A 23,588-nucleotide genomic window follows, 5' to 3' on the forward strand; every position below is an offset into this window, starting at 1 on the left:
AGAGAAATGCTTTTGTCTTTGCTTTATCTTTTTAGGAAGTTTGTATGTCAGTGTCTAACTTGCTGTTTGGTGCAACAGGTGTAAAATACATTCCATGGAAGCGGAGTGCAGAAAACAGCCATGTAGATTTATTGATGCGTGTGACGAACCCTACAGCTTTACTGGGGTGATGCAGTGCCCATTATAGTATGGGTGCCATCCCTACCACTTCTGTCTCCATGGTCACCAGCAATCTCCTTGTGGTTAAATCTATTCACACTTTTCAGTCCTTTCTTTCTTGCCCTGTCCGCAGCATTTAACCCTGTGGATCACTCCCTTTTTGCCAAACCCTCTCATTCTTTTGCTTTTTTCCTACTATTCCGGTTGCTCCTCGTCAGTCTCATTTGAGGATTTCTCCTTTTCTGTCCATCAATAAAATATTGGGTGTTCTTTAGGTGTCTTTGGCTGCCTTCTCTTGACACTCAACATACTGTCTTGGGGCCACCAGTTCTGTCCCCATGACTTTAGTTAGCTCCTTTTGCTGATGACTACCAAGTCCAAATCACCAGCCCAGAACTCCTTCTGAAATATGATACCCATATTCATGACTGTTTACCAGGCTTACTGTTGTTACTAGGCATCTCCACGCAAATGAAAATCGGGAAAGAAAGCACAGGCTCTAGAATTGAACTTCTTGACTTTACAGCCTCGCTCTGTCACTGAACTGTACAGTACTGGGCAAGTTACTTACCTCTCTATGCTTCAGATAATAATGATGGTGCTAACTTAAAAGGTTGTTGTGAGAACTATTAATAACTGAGACAATTCATGTACAGCATTTACCATAGTGTCTGGCAGTGGGTAAATGTTGATATCAGCAGTAATTAAATGTTTTCAGAAAGCTCAATTCAACTGATTCAGAAATGAATTCGTCAACATACCCCAAACTTTCTCTTCATTCTTTGATCCAAATCTCAGTGAATGGCACTACTATCTGCCCAGCCAGAAACTTGGGTGTTACCTTTGTCTCCTGACCACCACTTATCCTCCTTTGCTATCAGATGCTATCTTCCTTGACTCAACCTTGTTGTAATACACCACAGAGTGTTTTCAACATCCAAACTTTACACATAGTCATTCAATTCATTGAACAATCCTGCAAAGTAGGTGCTACTATTATCATCCCTATTTGGAGATGTAGAATTTGAGGCATAGAAAGGTTAAGAAACTGATCGAAGATGATATGAGAGGCAAAACTGGTATACAAGCCAAAGCATCCTGTTTATAATCTGCATACTCACAACCACTATCCTATATGCCATAGGACTTCTAGTATATATAATGTTTATCACATCCTATTATTTGTCTTGTCTCCCTGGCTAGACTGCATGTTTTTTGAAATAAGGGACTCTGATTTCTTTGCAGCAGGATCTTCAGGGCTTAGAATAGTGCCTGGCAAACAATGCATGTCTGATACACCCAGGGAATTAAGATCATTCCCTAGAGACAAGACAAAGTGTAGATAAATGGAAATGAATAACCATCAGGCTGCATTCTGTTATGGCCAGGGTAAATGTTTTGTTTGTGGAGAAAGTTTTGTTTTGTTAATGTGAGAATAACAAGCAGAATACTGGAGTTAGAGATAAGTAGAGGTTGTTTAGGGTTTTCCAGGTGGTGCTAGTAGTAAAGAACCCACCTACCAATGCAGGAGATGGAAGAGACGTGGGTTTGATCCCTGGGTCGGGAGGATCCCCTGGAGGAGGGCATGGCAACCCACCCCAGTATTCTTGTCTGGAGAATCCCATGGACAGAGGACCCTGGAGGGCTACAGTGGGTAGGGTTGCAAAGAGTCGGACACAACTGAAGTGACTTAGCATGCAGGCACAAGAGGTTTTTAAGAAAATATTTATGTTTATTGATTCGACAGTTATTGTAGGGCACATGGGTAATTTAACACATAAATCCTTACAAAGAGAACTCACAGATTTAGATGTGCACTCACTACCAAGCTTTTTGAACTGCTATTTAAAAAAAATAAAGAGGCCACTATCTACTCCCCTGTCACTTGAATTGTGCTGAAGGGCCCAATTCCAGTACTACTCCGCACATCAGTTGCAGATGGAGTACCATGCTGAGAATTAAAGTTTGTATTGGGGGACAAATGAAAATGTAACCTCAAGCAGAGTTCCAGTTCACTCTAAGGTCAGTGTAAGCATGCAGTCAGTTTATATTCAGCACCACCTGGTGCGCACTGGGTACTGCATGAATGTCTGGAACATAAAAAACAGACATGAGTTTTTCATAAAACAGTAGCAAGAAAAAAGGGCATCCCAGGTGGCTCAGTGGTAAAGAATCCTGACTGCCAATGCAGGAGATGCATCCCCTGGAGTAGGAATGGCAACCCACTCCAGTATTCTTGCCTGGAAAATTCCATGGACAGGGAGTCTGGCCAGCTACAGTTCATGGGGTTGCTAAGTGACTGAGCACGCAGGCACAGCAAGAAAAGTGCTTGCTGTGCAAACCCTGGGCTGCCCCAAGAGAGGGAAATGAAAACTCCATGCCTAAATTTGTCATTTCCTATTTTATCTCTTGTGTTCAGGCCTTCCTCCTCCCCACCCCAGGGTTACTCCTTAATCCTTCCAACCCCATCTGCAAGCTTCCATCCTGTGCCACATTGGAAGATCTAGCCCAGGAACCTGGGCTCAGCAAAACAATACTCTTCTTTTTCTCCTGCTGTGTAGTAAAGCAGTGCCAGCCCAGGCTCTGAGCCTCATTAGATTGATTAGGCAGAGAGTCAGGAAGAATGCTGTTTATACTTGGACCATTTCTCTCCCTAGCTCCTGATATTAAAGACTGGGATAACTTGAAAGCCTCTTTGGTGTTCTTTTCTTTTTTTCCTTACATGGCCTTCACGAAGAGTAATTAATTATGATTTAAAAGCAGTAATGAATCACAGTTTATAGACTCTGAGTACAATATAAATATTTTTCCTGAAAGCCGAATTAGAAGAAATCTCTAAAATGTAAGACAACAGTTGAAGTAAATAATCGAACTGAATGGTCCCAAGCAGTGTCAAAAGAAAGAACGGTGTATTCTATTTCTGCAATAATGGGCATATAATAGTGGGATCGTTTTCAGCCCATTTCCCCACCCTGTTAGGCAAGAGTTGATTCAGATAAGGAAAAAGAGCCAAACTGGGGACAAAACAAAACCAATTATTACATTATTTTTGTCTGTTTTCTTAAACCAATTATTTTTGATGCGTGGTAAACAGCCTGCTCCAGAGGATTAGGCTTTCCTGGCTCTCAAATACGCATTCTTCCCTTCCCTCGTGTCTGTCCTCCTCTCTGGAAGCTGCGGGGTGGGGAGGTCTAAAAATAGTTGGTGAATCAAACAGCCAGCCCTCGCGCGCGCGGAGGGTAGGAACGGAAAATATCTGGGTCAGGGTTGTCACTCTGAATAGGTTCCCCCGGAGCCGGCCTGTGGGAGGCGCGGCCGGGAGGAGGCTTAGGCCCGCGGGCCGGGAGCAGCAGGGGAGCGGCGGGCGTGCCGCGAAAGGGGAACGGAGGCCCCTGGCTCGGCACGGGCTGCAGCGCGAGCGGGGCACCTGTGCCCCGCGCGGTCTCTCCATGGCGGGGAGTGGTCCGCGGCGGCGGCGGCGCTGACCGGCCAGGGCTGGGCGGGCGTGCCCTGGCGGGGGCCTGGGGCCAGAGAAAGATGAGCGCTCTCCTCGAGCAGAAGGAGCAGCAGGAGAGGCTGCGGGAGGCCGCGGCCTTGGGGGACATTCGGGAGGTGCAGAAACTGGTGGAGAGCGGGGTGGATGTGAATTCCCAAAATGAGGTCAACGGCTGGTAAGTGGGGAGCGGGGGAGGCCTAGGGTCAGAGCATCCGGCCCGGGACGCGACCTCGGCCTAGCGCAGCCCCGGAAGCCCGCCAAGGCGTGGCCCGGCACCCAGAGCCAACGAGGTTGTGCGCTCCGGAGGCTAGCACTGGCCCCCCTGCCTCGGAGAGTGTGCGGCGTGTCGTGCCCAAACCCCGGCCCACGTGGTCCTGCGTCGGCAGCGCCCACCCGAACCCTGGCGCCCCGTGCCCAGCCGACCCCACCCCCACCCCCATAACGTGTCTCGAAAGGTGCTGATTACTCTCACCCTCATTTGGAGCTCACCCCAGTTCGAGTTTGGAAGTACTCTGAAGAACACATCTGTGCAGAGCAAAAAGCATGAACAGTTGAGCAAACGTGGATCTTACAAACTAGCACGATTTCTTTTCCCAAGACTAGGGAAGATAAATCACTTGCATTCCTATTCTGCTTCTCTGTTGTCTTACTGCAGCAGTGATTTGCTGCTACCTACAGCTGCCTGTGGCAGGAAGGCTCATTCATTAATCCTATATAATGTTTTGCTTTGTTTTCTTAAAACAGTTTCAAATATGAGACTTTATCCAAGACTTCAGATGCCTGCCAGTGATTGAGTCCTTCCCAACTAAATCAGGAGTCACATTTTAAGAAGTGCTGGTGGTCAATTTTTTTGTATTGAGTTACTGAATGTGGTGGTATTCCGCTCTCTTCACATTTAAATTTTTTTATTTGATCCAAGTAATGCTTAACCAGGCTATTTGCTAGCTGAGAATTAAAGTGAGTTTGCAAATGTTTTATTTTTTAAAATGGAATCATACAGTTTAAAACTAAAGGGGACATTGGAGATAGGGTCCCACAACTATTAATAGCCAGGACCAGAATCACAGTTTCCTTACTTCCTCACAAATTCATCACCAACTTACCCCAAAGAAAACAGCCTGGGTAAATGTTCAGAAAGCCAGGAAACAGTAGAAACTGCTTTTTTTGTTTTATTTTGTTTAAGTGTTTACAAACTAGCTTGCTTTCTGTGTGTGGTTTCTGTGTGTGCTTTTCTCTGTATGTGATTTCTAGCATTGCTGTGTGGTTCACTAGCTGTGAATCATTGTTTTGCTCTTGGGAGGCAGTGTTGTGTAGAAGAACAAGTCTGGACTTAGTGCTGGTTCTCCATTCCTGCTTAGCAACATGACCTTGCCAGAGTCACTTCATTTTCTAGTTATTTCAGAAGAGTTGTGAGCATTTAAGGAAATGCAGCATAATATAAATAGGTAACATTTACTGAGCTTGCTCTGTAGTACGAACAAGGTTCCAAATGTTTTATTTATGTGTATCATCTCATTCACAGCGGCTCAGGGACAGAGCTATTGTTATCCTCTTGTTTTACAGATAAGAAAACTGAATAAGTAGTTTCCCCAAGAATTTACAGTAACTAATGGAGCTGGGAATGAAACCCAGCATCTGCCTCCAAACCATGCGTTTTTTTCTTTCTTTCTTTCTTTTTTTTTTTTTTTCTTTCTTTCTTTTTAATTGAAGAAGAATTGCTTTACAATATTGTGTTGGTTTCTGCCATACATCAGCATGAATCAGCCATAGATATACATATGTCCCCTCCCTCTGGACCCTCCTTCCCACCCCACACAATTTTCTTTTTTTCTGGCCACACCTCGGGGCATGTGGGATCTTAATTTTTGACCAGGGATTGAACTCGTGTCCTCTGCAGTGGTCACATGGAGTCTTAGAAACCATACTTTCTTAACCACGTAATAGATGCTCAGAAAAATGCAAGATTGTTGAACTATGAAGAGGCTCTCATAGATTTAATAGGGGGAAGATACCTAATAGGACTTCTACATGTCCAGGGTTGAGTTCCTGGTCTCCCTCATATCCCTAACTGTCCCCAGCCTGCTTGAGTCCTCATCTGAGCTGCACTGGCTGGCCAGAATCTTTGGTGCACTCCTTGCCTTCTGTCTTTCTCTCACAACCCACATCCAGTCAAGCTGCTAATCCTGCCAGCTTCACTAGCAGTGATGTAGTTAGAATCTGACCGCTTCTCATTAGCTCTGCCACTACACCTCTTGTGCAAAGCCACCATCTGTCACCTGGATTAACGCAGTAGCCTCCTCATCAGTCCTATCCTATGTCTTTTCTCAGCGCAGCAGCCAGAGGAATCCAGACTTAAAACATAGATCATTTAATTCTGCTTAAACCCCTTTAATGGCTCCTATCTCAAACAGGAAAAGCCCACAGGGTCCTACAGTTCAAATCCTTGTGCCTCAGCCCTCACTCTTTATTTCTAAGCCCCATCTCTCGATTTACCCCCTTGCTCCCTTCATTCTCTGCCCTGGCTTTCTTGCTTTTCCTGAAAACACCAGGCACAGGACTGCTCTGGTGGTGCAGTGGTTGAGAATCTGCCTGCCTGTGCGGGGGACAGGCCCTGATCTGGGAGGATCCCACATGCTGTGGGGCAGCTAAGCCTGTGCACCACAGCTACTGAGCCCAAACTCTAGAGCCCATGAGCCACAAATACTGAGCCCGCATACCCCAACCACCAAAGCCAGAGCATTCTAGAGCGAGTGCTCTGCAACAAGAAAAACCACCAAAATGAGAAGCCCAACATACCACAACTCGAGAGTGGCCCCTGCTCGCTGCAACTAGAGAAAGCCCTTGAAGCAACCAAGACCCAGTGCAGCCAAAAATAAATAAAACAAAACACCAGGCACAATGTTCATTCAGGGCCCTTGTGTTTTCTCTTCTCTTCATTTAAATGCTTTTTCTCCCTCACCTCCTTCAGGTCTTAGCTTAGATGTCCCCTGAATGAGTCTTGGAAGAAAAGTTATGACCAACCTAGATAGCATATTGAAAAGCAGAGACATTACTTTGCCAACAAAGGTCTGTCTAGTCAAGGCTATGATTTTTCCAGTGGTCATGTATGGGTGTGAGAGTTGGACTGTGAGGAAAGCTGAGCGCCGAAGAATTGATGCTTTTGAACTGTGGTGTTGGAGAAGACTTTTGAGAGTCCCTTGGACTGCAGGGAGATCCAACCAGTCCATTCTGAAGGACATTAGTCCTGGGATTTCTTTGAAAGGAATGATGCTAAAGCTGAAACTCCAGTACTTTGGCCACCTCATGCAAAGAGTTGACTCACTGGAAAAGACTCTGATACTGGGAGGGATTGGGGGCAGGAGGAGAAGGGGATGACAGAGGATGGGATGGCTGGATGACATCACTGACTCGATGGACGTGAGTCTGAGTGGACTCCGGAAGTCGGTGATGGACAGGGAGGCCTGGCGTGCTGCGATTCATGGGGTCGCAAAGAGTCGGACATGACTGAGCGATTGAACTGAACTGAACTGAATGAGTCTTTCCTTAATTGGTCCTTAATTTAAAGTTGTACCATGCCCCTCCACTATCTCTGGCATTCCCTAATCCCTTTCCTTACTTTATTGTCCTTATAATGCAATTGCTGTATACCATACTGTTTGTCTTACTTATTTGCTGACTGCCTCAGTTTCCTCGTCTGTAAAGTAGGATAATTTTCTTTTTGCCTGTTTGTTTTTGAGTTATTTTTGGCTTTGTTGGGTCTTCATTGCTGCACATGAGCTTTCTCTAGTTGCAGCAAGCAGGGGCTCCTCTCTGTTGCCATGCAAGGCCTTCCCATTGCCGTGGCTGCTCTTGTTTCAGAGCAGGGGCTCTAGAGCATGCTGGCTTCAGTATTCGCGGCTCTCAAGCTCAGTGGTTGCAGCTTTCGGGCTCCAGAGCACACACTCAGAGGTTGCCACGCACAGGCGTAGATGCCCTGTAAAATGTGGAATCTTCCCGGACCAGGGATCGAACCATGTTCCCTGCATTGGCAGGTAGATTCCCAACCACTAGATCACCGGAGAGTGTTGATGATAGTACTTAACTTGGGTTGTTTAGAGGACTAAATGAATTAATACATGTAAAGCTTTTAGAACAATGTCCAGTATGTAAAGTACTATATCTGTGTTAACTTTTTTTTTTTTTTTTTGGCTGTGCTGGGTTTTTGTTGCTTTATTTTTCATTGGGATGTGAGGGCTTCTCATTGCAGTGGCTTCTCTTGTTGCAGAGCACAGGCTTAAGGGTGCATGGGTTTCACTAGTTGTGGTTTTTAGGCTCTAGAGCATGGGCTCAGTAGTTGTGTCACAGACTTAGTTGCTCCAAGGCATGTGGAATCCTCCCAGACCAGGGACCAAACCCTAGCACTCCACATTGACAGGAGGATTCTTATTCACTGCACCACCAGAGAAGTTCTGGTTTTGTTTTTTTTTCTTTTTAAACTTTTTTTCTTTTTTCTAATTAAGCAGTGTGCCAGGTAATCGGATATAAAGGTTACCCTCAGAAAACATAGTCAGTAGCACAGAAAAGCAGAATGGTTACTGCTTTTAATTTTTAGTTGCCCAGTAACCACAATTTCTGCACAATTGAAATTTATGCCTCTGGTCTGAAATGCCTACCAGCACTGATAGGATGTCCGTATTTCCGATTTCTGGTCTGAAATATCAATACTTCCCAGCATTGATAGGATATTCTGACTTCAGATTTAAAGCTTAAAGAGTTGAAGTTCAGAGATCGAGCTCCCACATCAGTTGTAATTCAGGTATCATGCATACCCCTTGGCTTTAAGAAACAAGTATAATGGCTCATGAAGAAGTTGAAAATACTGCCTGGCTATAGTGCCTGTGAATTATGGCTGCCTGGAGCCCCCCATATCTGGACTGTAAATGATCACTCAGGGTACGGGGCTATGAGGGATGCGCTGTGTTGACTCAGCCCCACTTTACGTGGTGATACTTCAGCAGTTGGTTTGTCCAAAAGTGTCTCAGATCCGATACTGCTTCCTTCACTCTCAGGTCTGTTGTGAACAAGTGATTTACTACTTACAAGTGAACACCTTATTTCCAAAAAGGAACACATTTTTCTCATCATGTTCTATTCATTTTTGAATGCTTATTATAATTACTCATTTTTCAAGTGTTCAAGACGGCCATACACAAACACACTCCCAGAATCAAGAATATACAGGATCCTTCTACTCTAAGCAGTGTCCGCCTTGTTTGGTTCACTTATTCAGCAAATATCAATTAAGTACCTGTAAATTCAAGCAGATACTTCCTTATCTTCATGGAGCTTATATTTTAGAAGTCCATATCAAGACTCTTTTATTTTCCCCAAATTGGAATTCTTTTTATGATGAAGTACATTTTAAAGGCACCTGGATAATCTGGTTCTTTTTTTTGATAATCTGATTCTAATGAATAATAGTTTCAAATGTCACTCTGAAACATCAGACAAGCTGGCTTTCTGTAAGTCATAAATCTTGAGGTACCCAGGGCAAATTGGCTTTTTCCTGGAACCAAATGTACTTTCTAGACAGTTATACTTCTCAAGTGGGTGACCTAATCTCTACTATTGAACATATGTTCTATTCTTTGCCATATTTATATTCGTCTAAAAGCTCTGAAGATACTTATCTCAGTTCAATTAGAGAGTTGGTGAATGAGGACATTTCAAAACAGAGGGAGAAAAAGTGTTTTCCTTCTATGGGGATGAATTTAGTAGCTCTGTTAAGATGAAATTTTGGCCAACACGCTGATCCTGTTTCTGTGCAGTGTTAAAATAATAGCTCTTTTAGATGGTGCATGATTCCTTCCTAAGTATACAATAGTAAACAATTAGTTCCTTAAATGAATCTTAATACTTCAGAAGAGTTCTCAAAAATTTTGGCCGTTGATGTATATTTTTCAGATGCTCTAGGAACTAAAAGTATGTGTGTAGTGCCTTGTATTTAAGCAAATGAGAATATGTTTGTAGCCTTCTGGAGAGAACTAGAGAAGTGAACTTTTAAAAATGCAAATCCTTTTGTGTATGTGTGAAGGAAAGAAAAGTAAAAAGCAAAAGAGTAACTGAGATTCAGACAGGAATCTGCTGTAGTAATAATTTTAGTGGCAGAGCAAGCTGCAGATGAGAGATGGTTAGTAGCCTGATAATATTTCATCTTCAAGTGACATTTGATGCACATGAAGCGAGTTTTGGTACGCTCTTAAAAGGAAGATGGCCATGTAAGAGTATATTTTACAGAGACTGGGACAATATAATGAGGGACACTGAGTAGTATCTTTAGAGCTATCTAGCCAGCCAGGCAGCCAGCCTTCTGGAAGCCGTTGTAATAAAGCTCCTAGGATAAATTAGCTCTTTCCAAGGATCAGAAATGAAATTTAAAAATAAATTTTAAGCATATTAAATATTTCCATCATGTGCTTCCTGAAAAGAAAAGTTAAAATTACCAGTCTGATTTTCTAGTTCTAGCTGAACTCTAACAGGCTTGCATATATTTATTTACTGATGAGTAGAACTTGAAATCCCAGATCACCTCTCCACCTTTTCATTCTCTGTTTTTTCTTTTTTGGGGCATAGGACCTGTTTACATTGGGCGTGTAAACGCAATCACGGTCAGGTGGTCTCTTACTTACTAAAATCAGGAGCTGACAAAGAGATTCTTACCACAAAGGGAGAAATGCCCGTCCAATTAACATCAAGAAGAGAAATTAGGAAGATTATGGGAGGTGAGTCTTTCTGAGGTAACTTGATTTTGTCAAACTGAGACTTATGGTATCATTGTATATATTCTTTAAAAAAAAGTTTTTTTTTAATCGGAGGATAATAGCTTTAAGATGTTGAGTTGGTTTGTGCCAACAACAGCGTGAATCAGTCATAATTATATATATATGTATGTATGTATCTAAATATATATGTATATCCCCTGTATATATTCTTGATGCTAAACAGCCAGTCTGTTTCTAGAAACAAGATAGCCTTACTGTGCCAAGATAATTATTCCGTGCTGTTTCTGGAAAGGCAGACATTATAAAGTTTTGGGTTTTTTATCTGTAAACTTTAAGGAGATAGAAATGGCAACAAAAACCCTGCAGTAAACACTGACCAAAATATTTGCCGTATACCAAAGGACACTAGCTTTCACAGGAGACTCTTCGTAATTTCTTTTGTGTGAAATCTTTTTTTTTTTTTTTGATGTGGCCCACTTTTAAACTCTTTATTGACTTTGTTACAGTATTGTTTCTGTTTTATGTTTTGGTTTCTTGGCTAAGAGGCATGTGGGATCTTAGCTCCCTGACCAGGGATCAAACCTGCACCCCTTGCCATTGGGAGGCACAGTCTTATCCACTGGACCATGAGGGAAGTCCCTTTATTTGCTCATTTTTAAAGGACTATGTAAGTGTTCTGTGTTTTCATCTTTTTAAGTGGAAGATGATGATGGTGACAGCGATGACCACCCCCAGCTGAAGAAGGAGTCAGAACTGCCCTTTGTTCCCAACTATTTGGCCAACCCAGCCTTCCCTTTTATCTATACACCTGCATCAGAGGATTCAGCCCAGCTACAGAATGGGGGCCCCTCCACACCTCCTGCGTCACCCCCTGCAGATGGCTCGCCTCCGTTGCTGCCCCCTGGGGAACCTCCACTGCTTGGGCCCTTTCCACGGGACCACACCTCTTTGGCACTGGTTCAGAACGGGGATGTGTCTGCCCCGTCTGCCATACTTAGAACACCAGAAAGCACAAAACCGGGGCCTGTTTGTCAGCCACCAGTGAGTCAGACTCGATCCCTGTTCTCTACTGTCCCGTCCAAGCCACCAATGTCTCTGGAGCCTCAAAATGGGACATATGCAGGACCAGCGCCAGCATTCCAGCCATTTTTCTTCACGGGAGCATTTCCATTTAATATGCAAGGTAACCGCTCGTCAGCAAGTAGCCTCTGAAAAGGGCAAAGTTGTCTAGGGGTCTAGTTCTTTACTTCCTATTTTTTTCAGGAGTGGGGATAGGATTTATCTAAGGCCTGCAGGGCTTCCGTGTCCATCACCAGCTCTTGGAGTTTGCTCAAACTCATATCAACTGAGTTGGTGATGCCATCCAACCATCTCATCCTCTGTCACCCCCTTCACCTGCCCTCAATCTTTGCCAGCATCAGGGTCTTTTCCAGTGAGTCAGCTCTTCACATCAGATGGCCAAAGTATTGGAGCTTCAGCTTCAGCATCGGTCTTTCCAGTGAATATTCAGCACTGATTTCCTTTAGGGTTTACTGGATTGATCTCTTTGCTGTCCAAGGGACTCTCAAGAATTTTCTACAGCACCACAATTCCAAAGTATCAATTCTTCGGTGCTCAGCCTTCTTTAGGGTCCAACTCTCACATCCACACATGACTACTAGAAAAGTGACATCTCTGCTTTTTAGTATACTATCTAGATTGGTCATAGCGTTTCTTCCAAGGAGCAAGCATCTTTTGATTTCATGGCTGCAGTCACTGTCTGCAGTGATTTTGGAGCCCAAGAAAATAAAATTTGCCAGTTTCCTTTCTTCCCCATCTATTTGCCATGAAGTGATGGCACTGGATGCCATCATCTTTGTTTTTTGAATGTTGAGTTTTATTTTTTTTTCCTTTTTTTAAAAAAGTGTTTGGCTGTGCTGGATCTTAGTTGTGGCATGCAGGGCCTTTAGTTTTGGCATGTGGGATCAAGTTTCCTGACCAGGGATCAAATGCAGGCCCCCTGCACTGGCAGTTTGGAGTCCTAGCCAGTGGACCACCAAGGAAGTCCTGAATGTTGAGGGTTTTTTTTGAATATTGAGTTTTAAGCCAGCTTTTTAACTCTCTTCTTTCACCTTCATCAAGAGCCCCTTTAGTTCTTCTTCACTTTCTGCTATTAGGGTGGTATCATCTGCATATCTGAGGTTATTGATATTTCTCCTGGTGATCTTGATTCCAGCTTGTGCGTCATCCACCCAGCATTTTGCATGATGTACTCTACATATAAGTTAAATAAGCAGGGTGACAATATAGAGCCTTGACATACTCCTTTCCCAGTTTGGAACCAGTCCATTGTTCCATGACCAGTTCTGTTGCTTCATCCTGCATACGGGTTTCTCAGGAGACAAGTAAGGTGGTCTCGTATTCCCATCTCTTTAAGAATTTTCCACAGTTTATTGTGATTCACACAGTCAAAGGCTTTAGTGTAGTCAATGAAGCAGAAGTAGATGTTTTTCTGGCATTCTCTTGCCTTTCCTGTGATCCAATGGATGTTAGCAATTTGATCTCTGGTTCCTCTGCCTTTTCTAAACCCAGCTTGTACATCTGAAAGTTCTCGGTTCAAGTACTGTTGAAGCCTAGCTTGAAGGATTTTGAGTATTACCTTGCTAGCATGTGAAATAAGCACAATTGTACGGTAGTTTGAGCATTCTTTGGCATTGCCATTCTTTGAGATTGGAATAAAAACTGGCCTTTTCCAGTCCTGTGGCCACTGCTGAGTTTTCCAAATATGCTGGCATACTGAGTGCAACACTTTCACAGCATCATCTTTTAGGATTTGAAATAGCTCAACTGGAATTCTATCACCTTCCCTAGCTTTGTTCACAGTAATGCTCCTAAGGCTCACTTGACTTCGCATTCCAGGATATCTGGCTCTAGGTGAGTGACCACACCATTGTGGTTATCCAGGTCATTAAGACCTTTTTTCTACAGTTCTTCTGTGTATTTTTGCCACCTCTTCTTAATCTCTTCTGCCTCTGTTAGGTCCCTACTGTTTCTGTCCTTTATTGTGCCCATCTTTGTGTGAAATGTTCCCTTGGTATCTCTGATTTTCTTAAGGGGATTTCTAATCGTTCCTGTTCTGTTGTTTTCTTCTATTTCTTTGCATTATTCACTTAAGAAGGCTTTTTTATCTCTCTTTGTTATTCTTTGGAACTCTGCATTCAGTTGGGTATATCTTTCCCTTTCTCCTTTGCTTTTCACTTCCCATTTTTTAATCAGCTATCTGTAAGGCCTCCTCAGACAGCCACTTTGACTTCTTGTGTTTCTTTTTCTTTGGGATGGTTTTGGTCACTGCCTCCTGTACAATGTTACCAACCTCCATCCATAGTTCTTCAGGCACTCTATCGGATCTAATCCTTTGAATCTGTTTGTCACTTCCCCTGTGTATAAGAGATTTGAGTTAGGTCATGCCTGAATGCGGAGAAGGCAATGGCACCCCACTCCAGTACTCTTGCCTGGAGAATCCCATGGACGGAGGAGCCTGGTAGGCTGCAGTCCATGGGGTCGCTAAGAGTCAGACACTGAGTGAGTTCACTTTCACTTTTCACTTTCATGCATTGGAGAAGGAAATGGCAACCCACTCCAGTGTCATTGCCTGGAGAATCCCGGGGATGGGAGAGCCTGGTGGGCTGCCGTCTATGGGGTCACACGGAGTCGGACATGACTGAAGCGACTTAGCAGCAACAGCAGCAGCATACCTGAATGGCCTAGTGGTTTTCCCTACTTAATTTAAGTCTGAATTTTGCAATAAGGAGCTGAAGATCTGAGCCACAGTCAGCTCCAGGTCTCTTGTTTTGCTGACTGTGTAGAGCTTCTCCATCTTCGGCTGCAATTTTGAGTATAATTACAACCCTACAGAAAAGTTGCAAGACTGGTAAAAGGAACTGTCTTTAATGAGATTTACAAATTAGTTTTTGCCCCTTTACCCAGAACTATTACATGTTTTTTTTCCCTAAGAAAAAGGATGTGTGCTCAGTTGAGTCTGATACTTTGTGACCCTAGGAACTGAGCCCACCAGACTCCTCTGTCCCTGGGATTTTCCAGGCAAGAGTACTGGAGTGGGTTGCCATTTCCTACTCCAGGGAATCTTCTTGACCCAGGGATCAAACCTGCGTCTCCTTCATTGGCAGGCAGATTCTTTACCAATGAGCCACTTGGGAAGCCCCAAGAACAAAGATAGTCTCTTACATAATCATAATACAATGATCAAATTTAGAAAATTTAAGCTTGATGTAATACTATTCTTTAATCCACAGTTTATATTTAAATTTTATGAGCTATTTAGCAATGTCTTTTTTTTGTTTTTTTACTCCCTCCACTCCTGCCTGCTGTGTTCGTATTAGGCTGTCGTGTTGGAATAGTCTCCTTTAATCTGGAGCATTTCCTCAATCTTTAACTATCCTTTTGGCCTTCAGATTTTTGAAGAGTCCAGGCCAGTCCTGTTTTAGAGTATGCTTTCATTTTTTCTCTGCTCTAATGGGCAGTATTCTCCTATAAAGAAGGGCCTTCCCTTCTCCGCCATTTACAGCAGTAGAAAATGCCTAGGTTATCATTTATTGGATGATAATTCATTAGTACCCTTACTTTGATGTTCAGATTGTGCCAGACTGATCCAGAGGGAGCCCCTTGGAGCTAGTTCTTGTGTCTCTTGGACATCTTCGTTGTTCTTAGCTCATTTCCTTACTTTGTGGTGCAGCAAGATGTTTCAGGCTCCCTAGTGCAACTTCCTGCCCCAGCCTTGGAATCAGGCATTTCTCCAAGGAGCCCTGGATTTTCTTGGTGCAGAATGGTATTCAGAAACCAGAATGTGAACACTAGATGTGCTCATTGCTACTAGTGTATCACTTCTAAGCTCATTCAGAGGACAATTAGAGAAGAAAGAAAAAAGCAAGCAAACAATAAAGAATAATTGAATAACGAAAGATTCACCAGAAAGGTTTATTTATAAACTAAACATTTATGGACGTAGTAACATAACTTCAGAGCATTCTGAGTTCTCATTTAATTGTTACAACAGACTTGTAAAAAGAGCATTATTTTGTACATTTTATTTTTATTTACGTTTTTTGGCTGTGCTACATGACTTGTGGGATCTTCAGTTCAGTTCAGTTCAGTCGTTCAGTCGTGTCCGTCTCTTTGCGACCCCATGAATCGCAGCACGCCAGGCCTCCCTGTCTATCACCAACTCCCGGAGTTCACTGAGACTTACGTCCATCGAGTCAGTGATGCCATCCAGCCATCTCATCCTCTGTCGTCCCCTTCTCCTCCTGCCCCCAAACCCTCCCAGCATCAGAGTCTTTTCTAATGAGTCAACTCTTCCCATGAGGTGGCCCAAGTACTGGAGTTTCAGCTTCAGCATCATTCCCTCCAAAGAAATCCCAGGGCTGATCTCCTTCAGAATGGACTGCTTGGATCTCCTTGCAGTCCAAGGGACTCTCAAGAGTCTTCTCCAACACCACAGTTCAAAAGCATCAATTGTTCGGCGCTCAGCCTTCTTCACAGTCCAACTCTCACATCCATACATGACCACAGGAAAAACCATAGCCTTGACTAGATGGACCTTTGTTGGCAAAGTAATATCTCTGCTTTTGAATATGCTATCTAGGTTGGTCATAACTTTCCTTCCAAGGAGTAAGCGTCTTTTAACTTCATGGCTGCAGTCATCATCTGCAGTGATTTTGGAGCCCAAAAAAATAAAGTCTGACACTGTTTCCACTGTTTCCCCATCTAATCCCATGGAGTGATGGGACCGGATGCCATAATCTTAGTTTTCTGATTGTTGAGCTTTAAGCCAACTTTTTCACTCTCCACTTTCACTTTCATCAAGAGGCTTTTTAGTTCCTCTTTACTTTCTGCCATAAGGGTGGTGTCATGTGCATATCTGAGGTTATTGATATTTCTCGTGGCAATCTTGATTTCAGCTTGTGTTTCTTCCAGTCCAGCATTTCTCATGATACACTCTGCATATAAGTTAAATAAGCAGGGTGATAATATACAGCCTTGACGTGCTCCTTTCCCTATTTGGAACCAGTCTGTTGTTCCATATCCAGTTCTAACTGTTGCTTCCTGACCTGCATACAGATTTCTCAAGAGGCAGGTCAGGTGGTCTGGGTTTCCATCTCTTTCAGAATTCTCCAGTTTATTGTGATCCACACAGTCAAAGGCTTTGGCATAGTCAATAAAGCAGAAATAGATGTTTTTCTGGAACTCTCTTGCTTTTTCGATGATCCAGCAGATGTTGGCAATTTGATCTCTGGTTCCTCTGCCTTTTCTAAAACCAGCTTGAACATCAGGAAGTTCACGGTTCACGTATTGCTGAAGCCTGGCTTGGAGAATTTTGAGCATTACTTTACTAGCATGTGAGATGAGTGCAATTGTGAGGTAGTTTGAGCATTCTTTGGCATTGCCTTTCTTTGGGATTGGAATGAAAACTGACCTTTTCCAGTCCTGTGGCCACTGCTGAGTTTTCCAAATTTGCTGGCATATTGAGTGCAGCACTTTCACAGCATCATCTTTCAGGATTTGGAATAGCTCAGCTGGAATTCCATCACCTCCACTAGCTTTGTTCATAGTGATGCTTTCTAGGGCCCACTTGACTTCACATTCCAGGATGTCTGGCTCTAGGTCAGTGATCACACCATCGTGATTATCTGGGTTGTGAAGATCTTTTTTGTACAGTTCTTCTGTGTATTCTTGCCACCTCTTCTTAATATCTTCTGCTTCTGTTAGGTCCATACCATTTCTGTCCTTTATCGAGCCAATCTTTGCATGAAATGTTCCCTTGGTATCTCTAATTTTCTTGAAGAGATCCCTAGTCTTTCCCATTCTGTTGTTTTCCTCTATTTCTTTGCATTGATCGCTGAGGAAGGCTTTCTTATCTCTTCTTGCTATTCTTTGGAACTCTGCATTCAGATGCTTATATCTTTCCTTTTCTCCTTTGCTTTTTGCTTCTCTTCTTTTCACAGCTATTTGTAAGGCCTCCCCAGACAGCCATTTTGCTTTTTTGCATTTCTTTTCCATGGGGATGGTCTTGATCCCTGTCTCCTGTACAATGTCATGAACCTCATTCCATAGTTCATCAGGCACTCTATCTATCAGATCTAGGCCCTTAAATCTATTTCTCACTTCCACTGTATAATCATAAGGGATTTGATTTAGGTCATACCTGAATGGTCTAGTGTTTTTCCCTACTTTTTTCAATTTAAGTCTGAATTTGGCAATAAGGAGTTCATGATCTGAGCCACAGTCAGCTCCTGGTCTTGTTTTTGTTGACTGTATAGAGTTTCTCCATCTTTGGCTGCAAAGAATATAATCAGTCTGATTTCGGTGTTGACCATCTGGTGATGTCCATGTATAGAGTCTTCTCTTGTGTTGTTGGAAGAGGGTGTTTGCTATGACCAGTGCATTTTCTTGGCAAAACTCTATTAGCCTTTGCCCTGCTTCATTCCGTATTCCAAGGCCAAATTTGCCTGTTACCCCAGGTGTTTCTTGACTTCCTACTTTTGCATTCCAGTCCCCTATAATGAAAAGAACATCTTTTGGGGGTGTTAGTTCTAAAAGGTCTTGTAGGTCTTCATAGAACCGTTCAACTTCAGCTTCTTCAGCGTTACTGGTTGGGGCATAGACTTGGATTACTGTGATATTGAATGGTTTGCCTTGGAAACAAACAGAGATCATTCTGTTGTTTTTGAGATTGCATCCAAGTACTGTATTTCGGACTCTTTTGTTGACCATGATGGCTACTCCATTTCTTCTGAGGGATTCCTGCCCGCAGTAGTAGATATAATGGTCATCTGAGTTAAATTCACCCATTCCAGTCCATTTTAGTTTGCTGATTCCTAGAATGTCTACATTCACTCTTGCCATCTCTTGTTTGACCACTTCCAGTTTGCCTTGATTCATGGACCTGACATTCCAGGTTCCTATGCAATTGCTCTTTACAGCATCGGACCTTGCTTCTATCACCAGTCACATCCACAGCTGGGTATTGTTTTTGCTTTGGCTCCATCCCTTCCAAGGGTTGGCCCTAGGCCTTGGCAGTGAGAGCAACAAGTCCTAACCACTGGGCCACCATAGAATTTCCATTAGTACATTTCAGAAATGGGTAAAGTTAGGCACAAAGAGATAGGTAATTTGTCCAGAGTCACACATCTAGTACAGGATAGATGAGGGATATACCCATTCATACCACAGTCATTCAAGGTTCAAAAGGTCACAAAAAGAGTTGAAAGCAGCTCCCACAATTTATGACAAAAGCAACAAACTCTCCATTGATATTTTAGATGAAAAGTAGAAAATGAACATATACTTCCTGGATATCAAGCTTCACGCTAGCCTGAGAGGATTAGTGAAGTTAAAAGGCAAGCAAACACACACACATATTTACTTTTTTCTATATTGCTATATCTATTTATAATTTATTAAACACTCTAAGTTTATGTTAATACCTCCAGTTCTAGTCAGACACCATAAGGTATAGTCTAGTCTTACCTTTCTTTTTCCATATAAGTAACTGCCTTCTTTCTGTTTTTGAGGACCTCTTACTCTAGGTGCTGATAACCGTGACCCAGGGATGCCATATAAAGAGCAAAGCAGAAGTACCAAAAGCACACATGTGCTTAGCCTGAGCCTTCTTTGCAGCCATGCTCAGAATTTAGGGGCAGACTGTTTAGATCCCAGACCCACGAATAATGGTCTTTGTTTACTCCCAAAGCCAAGATTCTTCCCTTACTAAAATAAGGCATTTAAATCATAGTTAGACTTCATTTTTATTAGTAGCTTATCTCTTTGCTCTTGTACTGTGTTTATTGCAAGGATTTTCACATCTCATAAATATCTTTAGATCCACAATTGTTATATCTTTGTAGAGTAACTCTTGTACCATATCTTTCCCATGCCGCCTTTTCTCTTCTCTTCTCCATACCCTGCTTACGTGTAGTTTGATACCCAAACCCATTCTCAAGCCTTTACCTGCTTAGCTCCAGTAGCAGAAGTAAATTATCCTTCTGTACAGTTGGGATGGTGGTCCACTATTTCCTTCTGCTGCATAAAGTAAAAGTTTATTTACTTTATGAACCACAGTGTTAGATACAGGAGGACAATGCAGGCAGCTGCACCAGCAGAGCCAGAATCGAGCCTGAGCAAACTGCACTGATTGTGCTTGGTTTTCTTGTTGGGTGGCTTAGGTCTTCAGCCCAGGGCATGATTAACAGTAACCATCTTCTGGAAAAGATTTTAAGTCGCATCGGCTAACTATGCCAGAATGATTCATTAACGCTTCTTCCGCTTTTCCCTAGAGCTGGTACTCAAGGTGAGGATTCAGAACCCATCTCTTAGAGAAAATGATTTCATTGAAATTGAACTGGACCGACAGGAGCTCACCTACCAAGAGCTGCTCAGAGTGAGTTGCTGTGAGCTGGGTGTTAATCCTGATCAAGTGGAGAAGATCAGAAAGTTACCCAATACTCTGGTAAGAAAGGTAAGAAAGGTCTGTTACATGGTTGATTTTTCCATTTGGAAGATATGTACCTTGGGTATGTGAGTCATAGTTAAAGAAATGAGAAAAGAATAGAAAAAGAGCAAAGGGTGGTCTTCCATTGAGCTTTCTTTCCTCTACTGGGCCCATGGAGATTCTGGCGTTTCTAAAAGTTGTGGGATACCAGAGAGAATGTTCTGAATTACCATTCACATGTACCTGTTTTAGGTTGTTTCTCTGTAGTGATCCGTAAGGATTACCTTTGTGTACTATCAGATGTGCCTTGTGCTTTGTAACATAAGAACCAGGCTAAATTGCAGGGCACGTCTGTATCGGTACGTGTGTGATCCTCCCAACGTCTCTGGGTTCCCTGAACGTCAGGCTTCTGGCTCCTCAGGGCCCCTGAGGAAGACACCCTGCACTGCTCTTCATGGCGTGCTCGTCTGGGCGCAGCAGCTGCTGTTGAGGGCTTCTGCGTTTTAACCCAGTTCCTGCTCCTGGGGATTTTCTTACTCTATCACTGGTTTCAACACAGAACGCCAGAACCATAGAGACAAGTGGCTCCTCTTAATCTGTTTAACCTATTTTTGTTTCAGGACAAAGATGTTGCTCGACTCCAAGATTTTCAAGAGCTGGAACTGGTTTTAATGATAAGTGAAAATAATTTTCTGTTCAGAAACGCTGCCTCCACACTGGCTGAAAGGCCTTGCTACAATAGGAGAGCTTCGAAACTGACTTACTGACGCAGCGGAGCTGTTACTACTGAGTATTGTGACCGTGTGCGTCACCTCCGGGCCAAGGACAAGCCATTGATCTGAACGCCTTGGATGCCCAGGAGGGCCCTGATGCCACTTCGTAGTATACACTAACATCCTTCTGCCAAGGTAGGAAGCCCCTGACCCCCAAGCAGCGGTGCCACTCTTCCAAGCCTCTTGGTGCACAACAAACCTATTGCTTGAAGCTGTGAACAGCTGAGAAGTGGCCTGGAGAGGCAGAAGCCGACGGTTCTGTACTCGGCGTGTTTTCTGTGTATGTGAGAGAGTTGTCTAGGCAGAGGCTGAGAGAGCAGAGCCTGCTTCCGGCCTGTTGACAGCGCTCCTGAAGGGCCGGGCCGCGCTTCCCGCGGTGTTGCGTGCTCGCGACTCCTGAAATGTGAACTGACTAGAGAGGACAACGGGGAAGCACAGGTGCTGGACACAGGAACTTTGGTGTGACTTGTGGCTGTGAGGTCTCACATAGCATATTTCTAAATGTTACTCAGGTTAAAAGCATTTAAGAAAACAGTTACCTAATGTAAATACGCTGTTAACCAAAAGAGCCTCCCCGCCCCCCACCTTTTCCATTGTAAACACTCATGACTTCCGTCTCTAGCCATTGCTTGTAGTCATCTCTGCATTAACTCCCCATCGTGGTCACTAGAGGGCTCTCTGACGCTTTCTAAAAGAGCAGCGGCTATTTTTTTTCTTTTTTTAAACTGAAGCAATTCTGTCTTCGCGTTTCTGTTTAATTTCACGGAAAGAGACGAGCACAAACATTGCTGGTCCATGTTCTCCACTTTCATTTTCCACTAGAAATGAAAAGCAATTTTCCAGACAGAATCTGTTGCTATTTTAAAGGTTATTGTGGGAAACTGAACTAAAGGAGTTAGCATCTTTATTTTTGTATCAAAGATGAAGATTATTTTGAAATTATTAAGATTTTTACACAACTCTGAAGTCTGTTGCTTTTGTAAACAAGTTGTTTAATCTTAGGGATCCCCCACAACCACCACTAACCTACTTAACAAAGTCAATGTGAGTCTACCAAGCTTTGTTCTGGAAACAAACACCTGATTAAACTCCTGAGCATGGCGTAAAAATTTTTGTAAAAAATGCATTTAAGGGTTCTTTTCCTTCCCTTCACTGTCATTAATGTTAAAAAGAAAAGCCACTGTCTTGTTGAACTAAATAGCTTAACTTTAGAAATAAGAAAGAGCACACTTAGATAAACAGGAGAGCAGGGCTTTGGAGCCAGCTGTTGAAGAGCATCCCTGCTGTCTTAAGAAGCTTTCTCCCCACCGTGCCTATAGTTTCCAAAGAAACTGAACTTCCTAACTGGGTTAATTTTATTGGAACACTGCGATTGCGAGAGAAGGTGCAGAAGATGTCAGTGGAGGAGAGTGTTGTGCTAAGATAATGGCCTCCTGCTGCTGCCTGAATGCTGAGCTGAGGTTGAGGTGTTTTCAAGGCCAACTTTGTGACGTGGAGTCACTCTGTTCGGTGACTTAATCGTAAACCACTAATTACTGATGGTGAGTTACTCACTCCGTGCAGTGTTTGTCTAGCAGAGTAAAAGGTTACTTACTACTCCCTTTCTCTGAAATACTTTAAAGAAGAAACTTCCTTTGTGTTTCAACCAGGCAGAAGCTAGAAATACTAACCTTTTTTCCCCTATACCTTTGAAAAAATTTACAGTTTACTGATACAATTAAGGCTAGTTTTATCTTGGAACAAATAAATTCAGTATTAATTCATGTGTCTAAATCACTGGGGTTAGTCCTCTTCCAGCCATCCAGATCAATTAGAGATTCTCAGAAGCAGTGGAGGTCCCTGGCTGGGCGGTGGCCTACAGAGGAGTAGCTCCAGGGCGTTTCCTGGGCTTAGAAACGGAGGCTGAGGAAGTCACAGTGAGCGATGGGCCCTGCACTGCATCTTTCTTATAGAGTCCTCTGTGGTCAGCTGACTCTGAGTATGGCAGTGGAATTAGACTGCACAGTTGCTGGTAGGTGAGTTTAAAGTCTTAATCTATGCATTCAGAGAAATATTTTTATATGTTTTGTGTAATTTATAAAAAGGATTTTTTTTTAGCTTTGTTAATTGTGAATTTGCCCCGCCTCCTCTACTGCATATTTAAAGCATGTGTTCACACTGTGTGTAAATATTCACTTTGTGCACTGCTGACTGTTCAAGCATAATAAGTATTATTAAAATTAAATATTAACTGACTAAGTCCCTACTCTTTAACTTTGTCCTTCTAAACATTTCTGTACTTCTAATCATAGGGGGTTCAAATTGTTGAACAGTTTCAGGGGCAGAACCCTCTGGCAGAAGAACAGAAGGCACTGGTCCCCCCCTGAGCCTCCTCCATTCTACTGCCGTGGTGGCGCTTAAGTCTGGCACTGAGTGGCGCCAGAGACAGATATTTTGTGCGGTGTCTTTCCTCTAAGTTCACAGCAGTCAGCTTCATTTCCCCAGAGTAGCTGAGCCCGCTAGATGGAGGTCATCCTCTATTAACCACATTTTTTGATTATCCTGTTTACTTTATACAACTGAGTCTCTCCTTTGGGCTGTCAGCACCTGTCAAGGTCTCAATGAGCTCAGAGGCAAACATCCAAGACAGGAGAGGAGATACAGCCTTACACTTTTCAAATCTTTAGCTGAGAATGATGCCGAATGAATCTGCATTTCTGTTGGTTTGGGGCAGCTAGAGCCTCACAAAGCATACGTCATGCCAAATTGGCCTGATAAATCAGGAAGCATAGCAAAGACCTTTTCTTAGCTCCAAGGAGAAGCAGAATAATTTGGGCCTTGGTGCCTTTATACTTGCTCTATCACAAGGATGGAAGTCTTCCTCTGTACACTCAGAAACATCCTGGGCAGAAACGGCCAGCCCCCAGAATGTG

General features: G+C 43.2%; 1 protein-coding gene across 1 annotated transcript; it reads left to right on the forward strand.

Moving 5' to 3' along the window:
* The first annotated feature begins 3,399 nt into the window (after positions 1–3,399).
* Positions 3,400–22,914, forward strand: ANKRD40 (ankyrin repeat domain 40). Its single transcript, XM_027519504.1, has 5 exons — positions 3,400–3,830; positions 10,268–10,416; positions 11,114–11,599; positions 19,749–19,930; positions 20,524–22,914. The coding sequence occupies exons 1-5, from the start codon at positions 3,697–3,699 to the stop codon at positions 20,668–20,670; spliced, it is 1,098 nt and encodes a 365-aa protein (XP_027375305.1). The 5' UTR covers positions 3,400–3,696; the 3' UTR covers positions 20,671–22,914.
* The last annotated feature ends 674 nt before the right edge of the window (positions 22,915–23,588 follow it).

The sequence above is a fragment of the Bos indicus x Bos taurus genome, chromosome 19, assembly GCF_003369695.1.
Source record: "Bos indicus x Bos taurus breed Angus x Brahman F1 hybrid chromosome 19, Bos_hybrid_MaternalHap_v2.0, whole genome shotgun sequence".
NCBI lineage: Eukaryota > Metazoa > Chordata > Mammalia > Artiodactyla > Bovidae > Bos > Bos indicus x Bos taurus.